We start from the raw sequence: 12,532 nt of genomic DNA, 5'->3' as shown, positions 1-12,532 counted from the left end.
CCGCTCCCGTGCCCGCCCATTAGTAAAGGTACATACATCAAAGCCCGCTAGCCTTTTGCCTAATTTGGAACAAGTGCCTAGAGTAAATACTGGGGCCCTGGTGGTCGATGAGCACTGATAGGGCCTTTGGCTCTCGAGCCTGCCCTATAAGCCAGCTCTGGCGGACACCTCATTCCCCATACATCACCCGCATCATGTCATCGATTCCTTTTGGAGCCGTCGTTAAATTCTCATAGCCGTCTCTCGTGATCAGCACATCATCCTCAATCCTCACACCACCAACCTCCCAGTACCGCTCCAACACGGCCTCATCAATGAATTGCTTGTGCTTCTCATCCTGGAGATACGGCTCAATGATAAATCGGCAGAAATACACGCCTGGCTCCACAGTAATCACGCTGTTCTCCGGCAGTGTGCCCCTCACTCTCAGATACTGAAACATTGAATCCGGATCTTCATAGTCGGCGTTGCCACCTGTATCGTGCGTGTCTAGCCCCAGATAATGGCCCAATCCGTGAGGGAAGAAGGCAACGCTCGTTCGAGCCTCCAGAATAGCGGCCTTCTCCCCCTTGAGCAATCCAATCGAAAGCAAGCCTTCAATCGCGATCTCGTGAGCCAACAGATGTACATCTTCCCACTTCACACCCGCTTTCAGCATTTTGAAGCAAGCTTCCTGCATCTGCTCGACGATTACATATATTTGTGCGCTCTCCTTGTCGAACCCGTCCGGATGTAGCGGCATCGTCCTCGTAACGTCGGCGCAATAACCCTGCCATTCTGCAGCTGCGTCGATCAGGATCACTCTCTTCTCACGCAGCGGGTCGTCATTCTTTTGGTAGTGTAGCGTAGCGGCGTTGGCGCCGCAGCCAAATATACCCCCGTAAGCCTGGTTTTTCGCCCCCTGCGACACGCAGGTACAGAGGAATTGGCCCTGCAACTCAGTCTCGTTGCCAGACTCAGGAATGTGCTTCAGGGCAGAGGTATGAGCGTCGGCTGTGATGGCGTTGGCTTTTCGTAGAAGTGCAACTTCGTACGCATCCTTAGTGACTCGACAGACATCGATTGTAGCATGCAATGCATCCTGGTTAGTCTGGCTGAAGCCGGCCGGCGTAAAAGGTAGCTCTCCTCGACCGGTGACCGCAAGGATGGCCTTTTCACTCTTGCTGGCCAAGGATTGGAAGTGGTTCTCTAGTTCTGCATTTGTGAAGCAGTCGTCTATGTCGTACTTCTCGATAGCTTGTTCTTGACTAAGCGGCAGACCGGACCATATGACGCTGTCAGGATCTAAAGCTGGGATGAAGAGCGTAAGCAAGTGGGTAGGGATATCGTAGATTAGATGACAGTCCGGTACAAGGCAGCCAGAAAGGTAAATGAAATGACGACGTTGCCTGCAGGACGGTGTTCAGTCCAAGCACAAGCGGAATTAAGGGAGACTTTACCTAAAGGGCACAGCTTCGTCATTGTCCTCTTGCATACGAGTTTGCTGGCCTTGAAGGTAGAGAACGGTAGGAGCATCGTTGCCGAACTCATCCTTGAGTCGTTCTGCTACTTTACGGCAATGAGCTTTTGCAGGATATTTACCCGCTAGAATGGAATCAACAGTTTCCATCACGCCGTTGCAGCCAAGTACGACTCAGTGAGGACAATGCGAAAAGGAATTGGATGATATGTGCCGCTTCATTTTGCTTCTTGATCCGTCAGACCATAAGCGGATATAAGCAAACAATTTCTATGTAAGGCAACTGTACCAGTCGGCACCATCGGCATTACCATCTTGGCTATTTTCCATGTTGCGCCGCGTCAGATTCCCAGTGTCTATTCTCCACAACGCCTGCCCATGCACGGTGCCAGTGCCCCAAGTGTACCCATGTATTTCGCCATTAGACATTTCAAACGCTAAACGCAATTGATGATACGCAGAATCAAGACGTGGAAGTCAATCCCGCCACCTATTGAGAAATTTTTGCATGGCTTGACCTGGACCTGGCAATGGCGACGCCTGCAATTGATATCAGCAACCTAGACTTACAAAAGGGGTCATGGAACGGCTCACCGTATTTTCCCTACTGACGGCAGAATAGGTGACTGATTGGGTCATGGTCGTGAGCTGCTTCGGCGGTGGCAGTGCAGTTTTGGCAATTTTGGCAGAACTTGTGGGATACTGCATTGTCGGATTCTTTGCTGTAATCTTGGTCCCCGGCTTCTTTTGCATTGGTGCATACTTCGTTGCGCCTGTTTGTAACGAATATGGTGTGCCATATAGTCCGTTGTTTCCAGCTGCCGCGTTGTTTGCCCCATCCTGAATTTGATTTTGTGTTTCGGGTCCTTTTGTGTCTGTGACGCTTTTCACTGCCTGCTGCACATTTGGGGGGAACGTCCCACTCATTCCAGATAGTGTGAAACGATCGGAGTAGTTGATTACGACGCCTCCTGTAGCAGCCGATATCATCTTTAGAAAGCTGTCCTTGCTGTCAGCCGCATGCTCTGACATGGCTTTTAGCCCAGAGCGGTACAGAGCCTGCGTACTATGCATTCTTGTCAGGCCCGCCAATGCCGGCTGAAACTGCCCCTGAAGCAGAATTACCAGAACTGAACTTCCCATCTTTGACCAAGTTCGTGAGTTGGATGAAATTTTCATCCTCATTACCGCCCGCGCATAAGAACAGCTGATACGTCTGTAGGTCCTTCAACGGCGGATCATCCCCAGAGTCCTTCCATTGCACCTGCATTGTCTTACCCCCTGCAACTGTGGCACCAGCAGAAGGTGTTGTGAATTGTACGTCTGCGAAGGCGTAAGAGATCGTAAATGCAATAAGAGATAGGAGTCGTAAAATCATGGTTGGGTAGTCAAAGAGTGAAAAAGGTTGTAATAACGAGCGATAGAATGCAACTTCAGTTTGAGCAGAGGGTGAGCTGAGTCTTCAGCAGGTGATTGGGGGAACTGAGGACGTATCAAGCGAATCGTATACGAGAGTCTCTTACACAACTACCCTTAATGTCACTGGACGCATGGCCAAAAGGGAACGGGCGCTAATGTAAGGTCCGCAAACACTAGCGTGGCACGATAAGTCAATGGCTGATAAGGATATTTCATAGCAGTATCTATTGAAATGGTCATTATTCCTCCTTCAACTTTGACATCCTTCACGGACAGCTATTGCTGCAGCACTAGGGGCTGCAATACCGGATCACACCGAAGTCATGGGTCTCAGCCTCACAGCTCGGGCAGCTTTGAAGGGTCGCTATTCATCTCCCGCTTCGCACGCAATCCAAGCTTTGGGCGTAGGGTCCCAGTATGCGTTGGCCTCTGTCGTATCTTTCCCATGCACTTGAATTTACCTTGATCAGACCCCAGTCTTGGTGGCAGTATCAAATAATAATGATCTGTCGCTGCCTATTGGAGAAGTCACGAGCACTCCGTAAGTCAGATTCAAGGCTCTTGCATCTTCGTTATCTTGGACAGAAAGACAAGTAAGTCCACCTTCGTTACAACAGCTACAGGCTTCATCCAGGATGCCTCTCCTTGGCCCTCCCTTTCCGTTACCACGGCCGCACTATTCCACTCGAAGAATTTCGACAACGCCCGAAGTGGTGTTTCCAAAGTAATCTCAACAAATTCGCGATTCTGTTTCTTGACTTGGTTGTCTGCTTCGCCATTCGTCAAGGTAGCATCACCATCTCTAACTGGGGCAATGCCGACATCGCGCGGATCGGTCATAATCTCCGGAATCTCGGTAAAGGAGAACATTACGTGAGAGACGGGTGATTTTGGCGTTGCGCGTCCCTGGCTTATCCAACTCAAAAGATTCCCCAATGTCACCAGGCCGACCAAACGCTTTCTGTTGCCGCCCGATGAGAGCACTGGAAGCTGGTCGAAACTTTTATCTCTCATTGTCTCTATTGCCTCAGAGCATGATGTGTTGGCAGTGACTGTTGTTACCGGCTTCAGACGAAGACTGCGGATAGTTGCGTCGGCAAATGGAGACTTGTCTTTCGATTGCGAATGAGACTTCGGGCGATGCTGAGCTGGAAGTACGGGAGACGAGGGATTGGTAGGTGGCGGCGTAGGGGGCAAGAGATCATTAGCTGCCAGCCAATCGTCGTCGACAAATTTGCTTAGATAGCTCCTGATGCTATCGGGCAGGATCACCACGACTACATCTTCTTTGTGCCAGCTGTTGTCTTTGGCACTTTTGACCAATGCAGCAACTGCACTACCACTGCTGCCGCCAACTAGCAAACCCTCTTCAGCAATTAGTCGCCTTGCGTACGCGAATGCCTCTTTGTCATCAGTCTTGTACCACTGATCAACTGTCTTCTGATCGAGGACATCAGGAACAAAGTCGTATCCTATGCCCTCGACTTTGTATGCTTCATTTGCGTACTGTTGATTGAGGCTTTCTGGAACGGCAAGAATTGAGCCGTACGGATCTGCAGCAATGACTTTTATGTCCTGGTTATACTTGCGCAACCCGCGGGCAAGCCCCGTGATGGTACCGCCTGTGCCTGCTCCTGCTACCACAGCTTTGATCTTTCCCTCAGTTTGTGTCCAAATTTCTTCTGCCGTACCGTATTCATGAGCGAGTGGATTATCCTCGTTGCCATATTGGTCCAAAATATGAGCATTAGGTATCTCTTGCTGCAGTCGCCTGGCGACACCTATGTGAGACTCGGGCGAGTCAAATGCTGCCTGTGTAGGAGTCCGAATGATGGTTGCATTAAGAGATCGTAGAACTGCAACCTTTTCTGGAGACATTTTTTCGGGTAAGGTGATTATTGTCTTGTATCCTTTGACAGCTGCTACCAATGCGAGCCCAATCCCCGTGTTCCCACTGGTAGGCTCGATCAACGTATCTCCAGGTTTTATTCTTCCTTTACGTTCCGCTTCTTCAATCATTCGCAGAGCAATTCTATCCTTCACACTACCTCCAGCATTAAAGAATTCAAGCTTTGCATAAACAGTAGCTTCTATACCCAAGCTCTCTGGAATTTTGTTGAGTTTGACCAATGGCGTGTTACCAATTTGTTCGAGCACGGAATCCATGGAGACTGGAGGAATCTTTGGATGCGTAATCGTCGACATTATGGCGAATGATTGAGGAAATACAGGATGCAGCGCCGGTTTTGTGATGTATCATTCGCAAACCTGTGTGCCAGAGAATTATTGAAATGACGGAGGTCGCGCGCTCCAATGCCGACACTAGCCGCGATCTTTTTTTGGGGCAACCCAGAATCTGGTCCTTTCATAGACGACGCTGTGCATGACCGGCCAAGGGCCTAGGTTTGCAAATCAGAGTCCTATATATGCTCAAGACGAGAGCCTTATCTTGATGTGTGTCTTTCATAGATTGCTGCCAATCCAGCTCCACCACTGTTTCACATCCGGACCATCAGCGCCAATCGCATTACCACCAGCAACCGTTATGGCAACGTTGAATTCTTCCATTTGGCAGAAGTCAAATCTTCCGCTCCCTGCGTCTCCTAACCACTCCTTTTCATCGTCGGGCTCGTTCATCCCTACGCCTGAATCAAGCAAGCCTCTGCTTCTTGAATCTCGCACTTTCGTGATCTCACTTTCTAGATATTTCTTGACCAGTGGTGCAGGTAGAGCTGTAAATAAGTCCATTTTGTTCGCGGCAATGAGAAGCGGAAGCTCTGTCGGTCCTCTGGCAGACTTAATCGTAAGGGCTCGTTTCTGTAGGATAAGCAATACATCATATAGGTATTCGGCCGACTGGCGTAGGGCCTCGTTTTCGGCGGTCTCGGTCTGATCAGCTAATTCAGCGGCGTCAACCATGAATATGATGCTTTTGAGGTTTTGCGGGTTCGTGATGTTGCTGATAGCATAGTGGCGTAGCTTTCCATGACCTGGTGTGTCCGCTAACATGAACTTTTGGTGGGCTTCATTAGAGGGGTCGTTGGCAGATCGATATCCTGTCGACGCAGCCCGCGTTGTGACGGGTAGAGAGCACTCCACCGTCAAGGGCGCTTGTGACGTTCGAGTCGCTGCATTCTGACCCCTTTCCCACTGTTGTATGTCTATCAGCATAACATTTCACGTATCACTTCCTTCGACGTACCAAAGTCAGCAATGATGTTTTCCCAGACCCACTTGGTCCAATTAGTAGAATAGTCGAGAGAAAGTTAGAGCTTGGTGATCGGTAGATCACATAGTGAAGGAGCAGCGGTATGGAAATGACGAGCAGAGCCGTGACTAATATAGTAGATGGATCAGGGTTCGTTAATCTGGAGAGCCATCCATTACGGATCTGGGAAGTCATTGTTATGATGAGATTGTTCGCAAAAGAATACAGTCTGCGCGTTTGCTGGAGCTCAGTGTCAGCCCTACCAAGCTTCGAGATGTGGAAACCTTAGACGGTATCTTCCCTTTCTTACGACGTTTTGCGCTGCGGCTGCTGTTTCCAACAGGTAGCTTTGCAGAGGATTGCATTGTACGGTATCCGATAATCATGCCCCTGTAAAGACTACATACCCTCCGCTTGTGAGGGTACCAGGCCGTCCAAGATGTCGATCAGAGAGGCCGATGCGACTTCGCCAGAGAGGGCAGGGAAAGATGCGGATCAATCACATAATGCAGTAGACAAGGAGGAAAAGCTTCCTTTGCACGAAGATATCATGCAATTAGCCCGGCTAGGGAGATTGGTCCAATTCAAAAGTTGTTCGATCAAGGCAAATATAATGCTCAGTACAAGGACGAAGAGGGCCTTACACCGCTTCATGTGAGACTCTTAGCTCGTAGGATCTAATGATGAGTAGCTAATACGCTCAGTGGTCTGCAATCAACAACCATTACGCATTGTGCAAGTTTCTACTCGAGTCCGGCGCAGATGTCAATGCGAAGGGAGGCCAATCGGTCACTACACCAGCGATGTGGGCTGTCCAGCGTTGCCACATATATGTCGTTCACCTACTCTTACAGTCTGGTGCAGATCCCCTGATCGTTGACAACCAGGGATATAATATGCTCCATCTTGCAACGCACGATGGCAACGTCTTCATGATGCTAGTTCTATTACACCAAAACATCCCGGTTGACAGCCCCGACCCGTCCGGGCACACCTGCCTCATGTGGTCAGGTTACAAGGGTTATCCTGCATGTGTGGAGTTGCTACTACAATGGGGCGCAAGCGTCAATGTACGGGACGAAAAAGGATTTACTGCACTACATTGGGCACTGGTCAAGGGCAATGCGTTCTGCATTCGCAAGTTGATCGAATCTGGCTCAGACCGCTTCGCCGAGACCAATGACGGGAAAACACCCGCTCTTGTTGCTCACGAAATGAAATCTAAGGGTCCTTGGCACCGATGTTTGAAAGCGCTGGGGTTCAATTCGGATGGCACTCAGAAGCAGCTGCCTCTACCGTACACCACATTTGTCAAGACCCGAGTATTTCATACCAGATTTTTCTTTCTTCTACCGTTCTTTGAGATCATCGTCATCCTCGGTATCATGGGTCGGATGGTCATCTTCTTAGCTCTTCCTCTCGCCATGTTTCTCTTATACACTATGCAATTTGCTGCACAACAGGTTTTTCCATGGTCACCTACTGACATGAAACAATGGGATCACACTGTAGGCGCTCTTCACCGGAGCATTTGTGACCACTGCTGACTCAATCTTAGCCATATCTAGCTGGAGTACTAGCGGGTTCGATTTTTTGGGTCGGTCTGCATTGGTTGACTACGATTCTACCAAGTATGATCATCGAGCACTCCTCCAACATGATGTCTAATGGATGTTTTTCTAGGTACATTCTCATCTCACATATTCTATAATCTTCTTTTCTTTTCTTGCTACGCGGCTTGCGCATACTTCTTCGCAATTAGTATGATCGAAAATCCTGGATTTGTTCCGATGCTGAGTAGTCGTGCCTCTCAAAAGGCTGCAATCGATGAATTGGTCACTCTCTGGAAATTTGACGATCAAAACTTTTGTGTTCACTGCATGATTCGCACTCCGGTAAGAAGCAAGCACTGTAGGAGGTGCTCGCGGTGTTTGGCGAAACACGACCAGTAAGCCAGCTTTCATTGCCCTGCGGAACATGAGCTAATTGACTCAGTCATTGTCCGTGGATCAACACCTGTGTGGGCTCGAATAACCACCGTCACTTCCTATTATTTATACTTGCAATGGAAGTTGGCATCCTACTATTTGATCGGCTTGTTTGCTATTGTGAGTCGCCGAAATATGTAGGCGAGGAGCCCTGTGCCTAATGACTACAGACATTGAGAGCTTACCGTCGCCCCCACAAAAAGGGTGCAACATTCTCTCGGATGGTATCTGCGAATATGTCCTCCGAGACTCATTCACAGTGGCTCTTGCAATTTGGGTCACGCTACACCTCAGCTGGGTCTCTATGCTTATATTTACACATCTGTTTCTGGTGTCAAAAGCTCAAACAACTTGGGAAAGCATGCGGGGGCATGGTTCACACATCACCCGGACTTCTGAAGTCGTGACTGCTGCGGTGACCTCAGGATCGACATCCATGGACGCTGCCCAGATATCGGATACAGGCCCGAGCTCCGCCGCTTCAGGGGTCACACATCAACGGCGCCCATCCAAGAGCTGGTTTGGGTGGTGGAAGACTCTCCTCGGACTGGACAGCTTCGTGGCCACTGCCTCAGGCAAGGCGACGAAAAGAAGAAATCCATTTTCCAGAGGACTGATAACGAATTGCAAAGACTTTTGGTGCGATTCAGCACCGTATCTTACTATGAGAGAAAATGGCAGTGGGACCTTGGATGGTGAATCTGTAAATTACGTGATGATGTATGAACCGCCATTGAGGCAAAGAACCAGAGAGGGCGGGAGTGGCGGTGTATATCATAATATTGATGTGGAAGATGGTGTATAGATGTAGATGATGTCGCAGGTACCAGATATTGTAAGAAGCCAGACATTGTTATGTAACTGAAGAGGCAGAGAATTATTGAACTGCCAAACACGCCATACTCAGTGCCAACGTGTGTAAAATATGTCGCAAGAAATTATTGTTAGCGTGAACAAGTCGTAAGGTCTAGACGTCAAAGGTAGCGCTTCGGGAAGCCATAGAGTCGAATTTCATCAAATTGTTTTCCTCTTTTTCGAAAATGACAGGTAGGCCGAGCAGTACCTGAAAACGGTAGGTCTGACACTGAAGACGTAGTCTCAGACGAAGATGAGGACCGAAATCTATCGTCGAAAACGTCGTAAGCTCGGTTCCTGCTACGCCAGAAATTACAGAGACATCTCGATCTCAAGAATATGGATGAAGCCCGTGTACAAGCCTTCCGTACTCTGAAGCCAGTGTGTGTGAACGTGAGCCATTTAGCACTAGGTTTCAAATCCAAGAAGGCTACAAGCCAGGACTTTTTACAGTCAATAGAGTCGCTATACCTGGTCCTGCGTGATGTTGCTATTGAGAAGCAAGCACTGGATTCAAAGCTGGCAGACTACGTTTTCTTTCCGCTCTCCCATATTTTACGAGACGCAAAAATCTTGCCTACTAGAATAGTAGAAAAGGTTCTCGAATGCCTGCAAATCTTGATTGTACAGGGATGGAAGGCCCAAATAACACAGGACATGAGCAAACAGCTGCTCTTGATGCTCTGCTTCCTAGTAGGTGGAAGTCCTACTGAGTCGAAGGTCTCTGAAACACAAGAAGAATTGGCAATCGTGGCTTTCAGGAACATTTCAAGCATTACAAGAGTTTCTGAAAATGCAGGATTGGGGACCGAAGCAACTATTAAGACGGACAATGTTCCCATCTTAGGACACTGCGTCACTGTTCTGCTTGATGGGATCACTGAAGGTCCAGCTGCTGCTGTACGTTTTGAAGCCGCAGTTGCCTTGAACGACTTCGTTGATTGTATCAGCGATCAAGACGCTCTCGGAAATGTTCTTCCAGGTATTGTGTCCGCGCTTACGAAGGTTCTATCTGCCAAAGGGAAAACAAAACCTCCGAGAAGAATTGTCGTCCGGTGCCTTCTGATACTAGAGAACATAATTACCCAAGCAACAAATGACTCAATAATGGGCTTGGAAGGAAATGACAATCTTAAAGGTGGCAACAGTGTCCCAAATCAATGGCTCGAGGCGACAGGACACCAGCTCAAAATGGCTTTGGCCAACATTATGCCTCTGAAATATCATGACCGAATAGAAGTCCAGCAAGCTTTGTTCGCTCTCTGTTTGTCGCTAATCAGTCGTTGTCAGAAATCATTGCATCAATCGATGACTATGCTCCTGGACACCCTGGTCGTTCTATACGCCGATGCAAGTGAAACTTTTGAAATTAAGCCATCGGTGGGTAGACTGCTCTCAAAGAATTTTTCGTTAACGGAAATTTTGAGGAATATTCTACACGACTGGATCACGTCTTTGCCTGGGGTCTTGCAATCTCACGACAATGCTCGAAAACCGAAAATAACCGACCATATATTCACTGCATACCATCTCCTGCTGACCGCAGGTGTGAACCTCGACATGTTCGATGAAACTATTGCGTCGAGTCTGCACTTGAGTGTCTCGACGGCTCTTGAAAGCACCCTGAAGGACAAGATACAAGTAACTCCAGAACCTAGCAAAGACATCGCCCGAGCTCTACAGACTACTAGAGGTTCGAGCAGCTCAAGCACATTTGATCTCCCTTTGTTCAATGGAATAGGCAACAGAACAGAGCTCGTGTGCCTCCAGAAATTTGTTAGTGAGTCTCAACAGATAGCTTCATCGACTGTGGTACAAGAGAGTATCACCACCGCCATGCGTGGTTCCTCATTCAAGGATAAAGCTGCGGCTTTGTGGCTTGCTCTTCAGATAGTCTCACCGATGATTTCAGAAGCTGCTGAAACGAATCAATATTTAAACCTTGCAGACGCGTCAGAACCTCCACCTCAGCTACTTGAAGAATCCTATGCAACTGCGCTCTCTACTCTCAATAGATCGACATTCGATTCCGAAGACTCGACGTGGCAGGTTCAGGCTCTATCTCTGGAGGTACTCGCCCTTCAAGCCAGATCCCAAGGACAAGCTTTCCGAGCTGAGCTCGTCGATGCCCTTTATCCCGTGTTGGAACGGTTGGGATCGAGCAACGCCGCACTCCAGCAGCATGCAATGACCTGCCTTAATATCGCCTCCGAGTCATGTAATTATGTCACACCTGTGGCTCTCATTATCGACAACGCCGATTACCTCGTTAATGCCATTTCACTCAAACTCAACACCTTCGATATTAGCCCACAAGCTCCACAAGTCCTCGTCATGATGGTCCGACTCTGCGGCTCACCGTTGATTCCCTATCTTGACGACATCGTCGAATCGATTTTTTCGATTCTAGCATCCTACCACGGCTATCCAAAGCTAGTAGAATCCCTCTTCACCGTCTTGAACGCCGTCGTAGAAGAAGCGAGCAAGAGCTCCATAGTTCAGATTGCGGACGGAAAAGACACTACCACACGCCCTCAACGTCATAGAGCCATGACGATATCCGAACTCGCCTCTCGCCTCGGGGCCAACCGTGAGCGCGAGTCCAAGCCCCTCGAAACCTTCCCCGAGGTCCCCCGTCCGTCGTCACCACAAACCAAACCCACCTCCCCTCCTCCGAACGACCCTCCTGACGACGATCTCTCCACCCTCCCGTCAGCGGACCCACCAGCTCCCAAACTCAGCAAATCAACTACCATTATATCATCCATAATCTCTCTCACGCCTTCACATCTAACCTCCGCCTCCGCCACCCTTCGTGCATCCCTATTGGATCTCCTCTCGACAGCTCTTCCCTTGCTCGCTCAGGACACCAACACCTTCCTCCCCCTCGCTGTGCAACTATACCCTTACATCGCCGCCCGCCTAATCTCGCCTGTCGCTCTACCCTTCGAAATCGTAGCTGCGGCACAGACAACGAACGTACTTTGCCAGAGTGCAGGCGACTTCATGAGGACAAGGATTGAGGAAGATTTTGGCAAGGTGGAGAAGGTGTTTGAGAGAGTGGAAGCGCAGATGAGGGAGGAGGTGAGGGCGCAGAGGGGCCGGGTGGGAGGAGCGTGGTGGAAGGCGTGGGATGGGATCGTTGCGCTAATTGTGGGAGTTGTAGAGAACGTGGGAGTGAGTGAGGAGTTAGGGCAAGAAGATGGGGTGTTTGAAATGTTGGGAGGTTATGTAGGCGGAGTCACGGATAAGCAGGTTGGGGGTCTTGGAAATCGAGAGGAAATGACCGGAGAGGGGAAAAAAGGCAGAGGAAAGGAAGTGGTGGGAAGATTCCATGCTGACGAAGACATCATGAAGCACGAAAGGAAAGACCAGGTGAGGAATTGTCTGGAGGGATTGAATCCGGACCTGCTATGGCTTTTTGAAGAGAGAGGAAGGTTGCGGAGGGGAGGAGAGAGGTTGAAGAAACCCAGCGGTGTTCTGGGGTTTGAATTTGCAGAATTGGACATCTGAGGTTGGAGTGCTGTAGAGGAAATCTGTAATCATTCCTTTGAGTGTTCCTTTTGCACAAGAGAACACCCATGACTGAGCAGGATGTTTATA

General features: G+C 49.2%; 6 protein-coding genes across 6 annotated transcripts; 2 read left to right on the top strand and 4 right to left on the bottom strand.

Annotated features, from left to right (window-relative positions):
- Nucleotides 1-169: 169 nt before the first annotated feature.
- KY384_003145 (uncharacterized protein) lies at nucleotides 170-2,491 on the bottom strand (the record flags this gene model as incomplete). Its single annotated transcript, XM_044811666.1, has 4 exons — nucleotides 170-1,388; nucleotides 1,440-1,584; nucleotides 1,984-1,999; nucleotides 2,054-2,491. The coding sequence occupies 4 exons, from the start codon at nucleotides 2,489-2,491 to the stop codon at nucleotides 170-172; spliced, it is 1,818 nt and encodes a 605-aa protein (XP_044670799.1).
- Nucleotides 2,492-2,525: 34 nt separating this feature from the next.
- KY384_003144 (uncharacterized protein) lies at nucleotides 2,526-3,011 on the bottom strand (the record flags this gene model as incomplete). Its single annotated transcript, XM_044811665.1, has 2 exons — nucleotides 2,526-2,782; nucleotides 3,008-3,011. The coding sequence occupies 2 exons, from the start codon at nucleotides 3,009-3,011 to the stop codon at nucleotides 2,526-2,528; spliced, it is 261 nt and encodes an 86-aa protein (XP_044670798.1).
- A 419-nt stretch (nucleotides 3,012-3,430) lies between these two features.
- On the bottom strand, nucleotides 3,431-5,083 carry KY384_003143 (uncharacterized protein; the record flags this gene model as incomplete). Its single annotated transcript, XM_044811664.1, has 1 exon — nucleotides 3,431-5,083. The coding sequence occupies one exon, from the start codon at nucleotides 5,081-5,083 to the stop codon at nucleotides 3,431-3,433; it is 1,653 nt and encodes a 550-aa protein (XP_044670797.1).
- Nucleotides 5,084-5,341: 258 nt separating this feature from the next.
- Nucleotides 5,342-6,281, bottom strand: KY384_003142 (uncharacterized protein; the record flags this gene model as incomplete). The annotated part of the gene is made up of 2 exons (XM_044811663.1): nucleotides 5,342-6,039; nucleotides 6,113-6,281. The coding sequence occupies 2 exons, from the start codon at nucleotides 6,279-6,281 to the stop codon at nucleotides 5,342-5,344; spliced, it is 867 nt and encodes a 288-aa protein (XP_044670796.1).
- Nucleotides 6,282-6,889: 608 nt separating this feature from the next.
- Nucleotides 6,890-8,879, top strand: KY384_003141 (uncharacterized protein; the record flags this gene model as incomplete). The annotated part of the gene is made up of 2 exons (XM_044811662.1): nucleotides 6,890-7,594; nucleotides 8,253-8,879. The coding sequence occupies 2 exons, from the start codon at nucleotides 6,890-6,892 to the stop codon at nucleotides 8,877-8,879; spliced, it is 1,332 nt and encodes a 443-aa protein (XP_044670795.1).
- A 389-nt stretch (nucleotides 8,880-9,268) lies between these two features.
- On the top strand, nucleotides 9,269-12,442 carry KY384_003140 (uncharacterized protein; the record flags this gene model as incomplete). The annotated part of the gene is made up of 1 exon (XM_044811661.1): nucleotides 9,269-12,442. The coding sequence occupies one exon, from the start codon at nucleotides 9,269-9,271 to the stop codon at nucleotides 12,440-12,442; it is 3,174 nt and encodes a 1,057-aa protein (XP_044670794.1).
- Between the last annotated feature and the right edge of the window lie 90 nt (nucleotides 12,443-12,532).

This window comes from Bacidia gigantensis, assembly GCF_019456465.1.
Source record: "Bacidia gigantensis strain McMullin 20006 chromosome Unknown contig_180, whole genome shotgun sequence".
In the NCBI taxonomy this organism is placed as follows: Eukaryota; Fungi; Ascomycota; class Lecanoromycetes; order Lecanorales; family Ramalinaceae; genus Bacidia; species Bacidia gigantensis.
The sequence above is the reverse complement of the archived record's forward strand: the minus strand, read 5'-3'. Positions and strand labels throughout refer to the sequence as shown.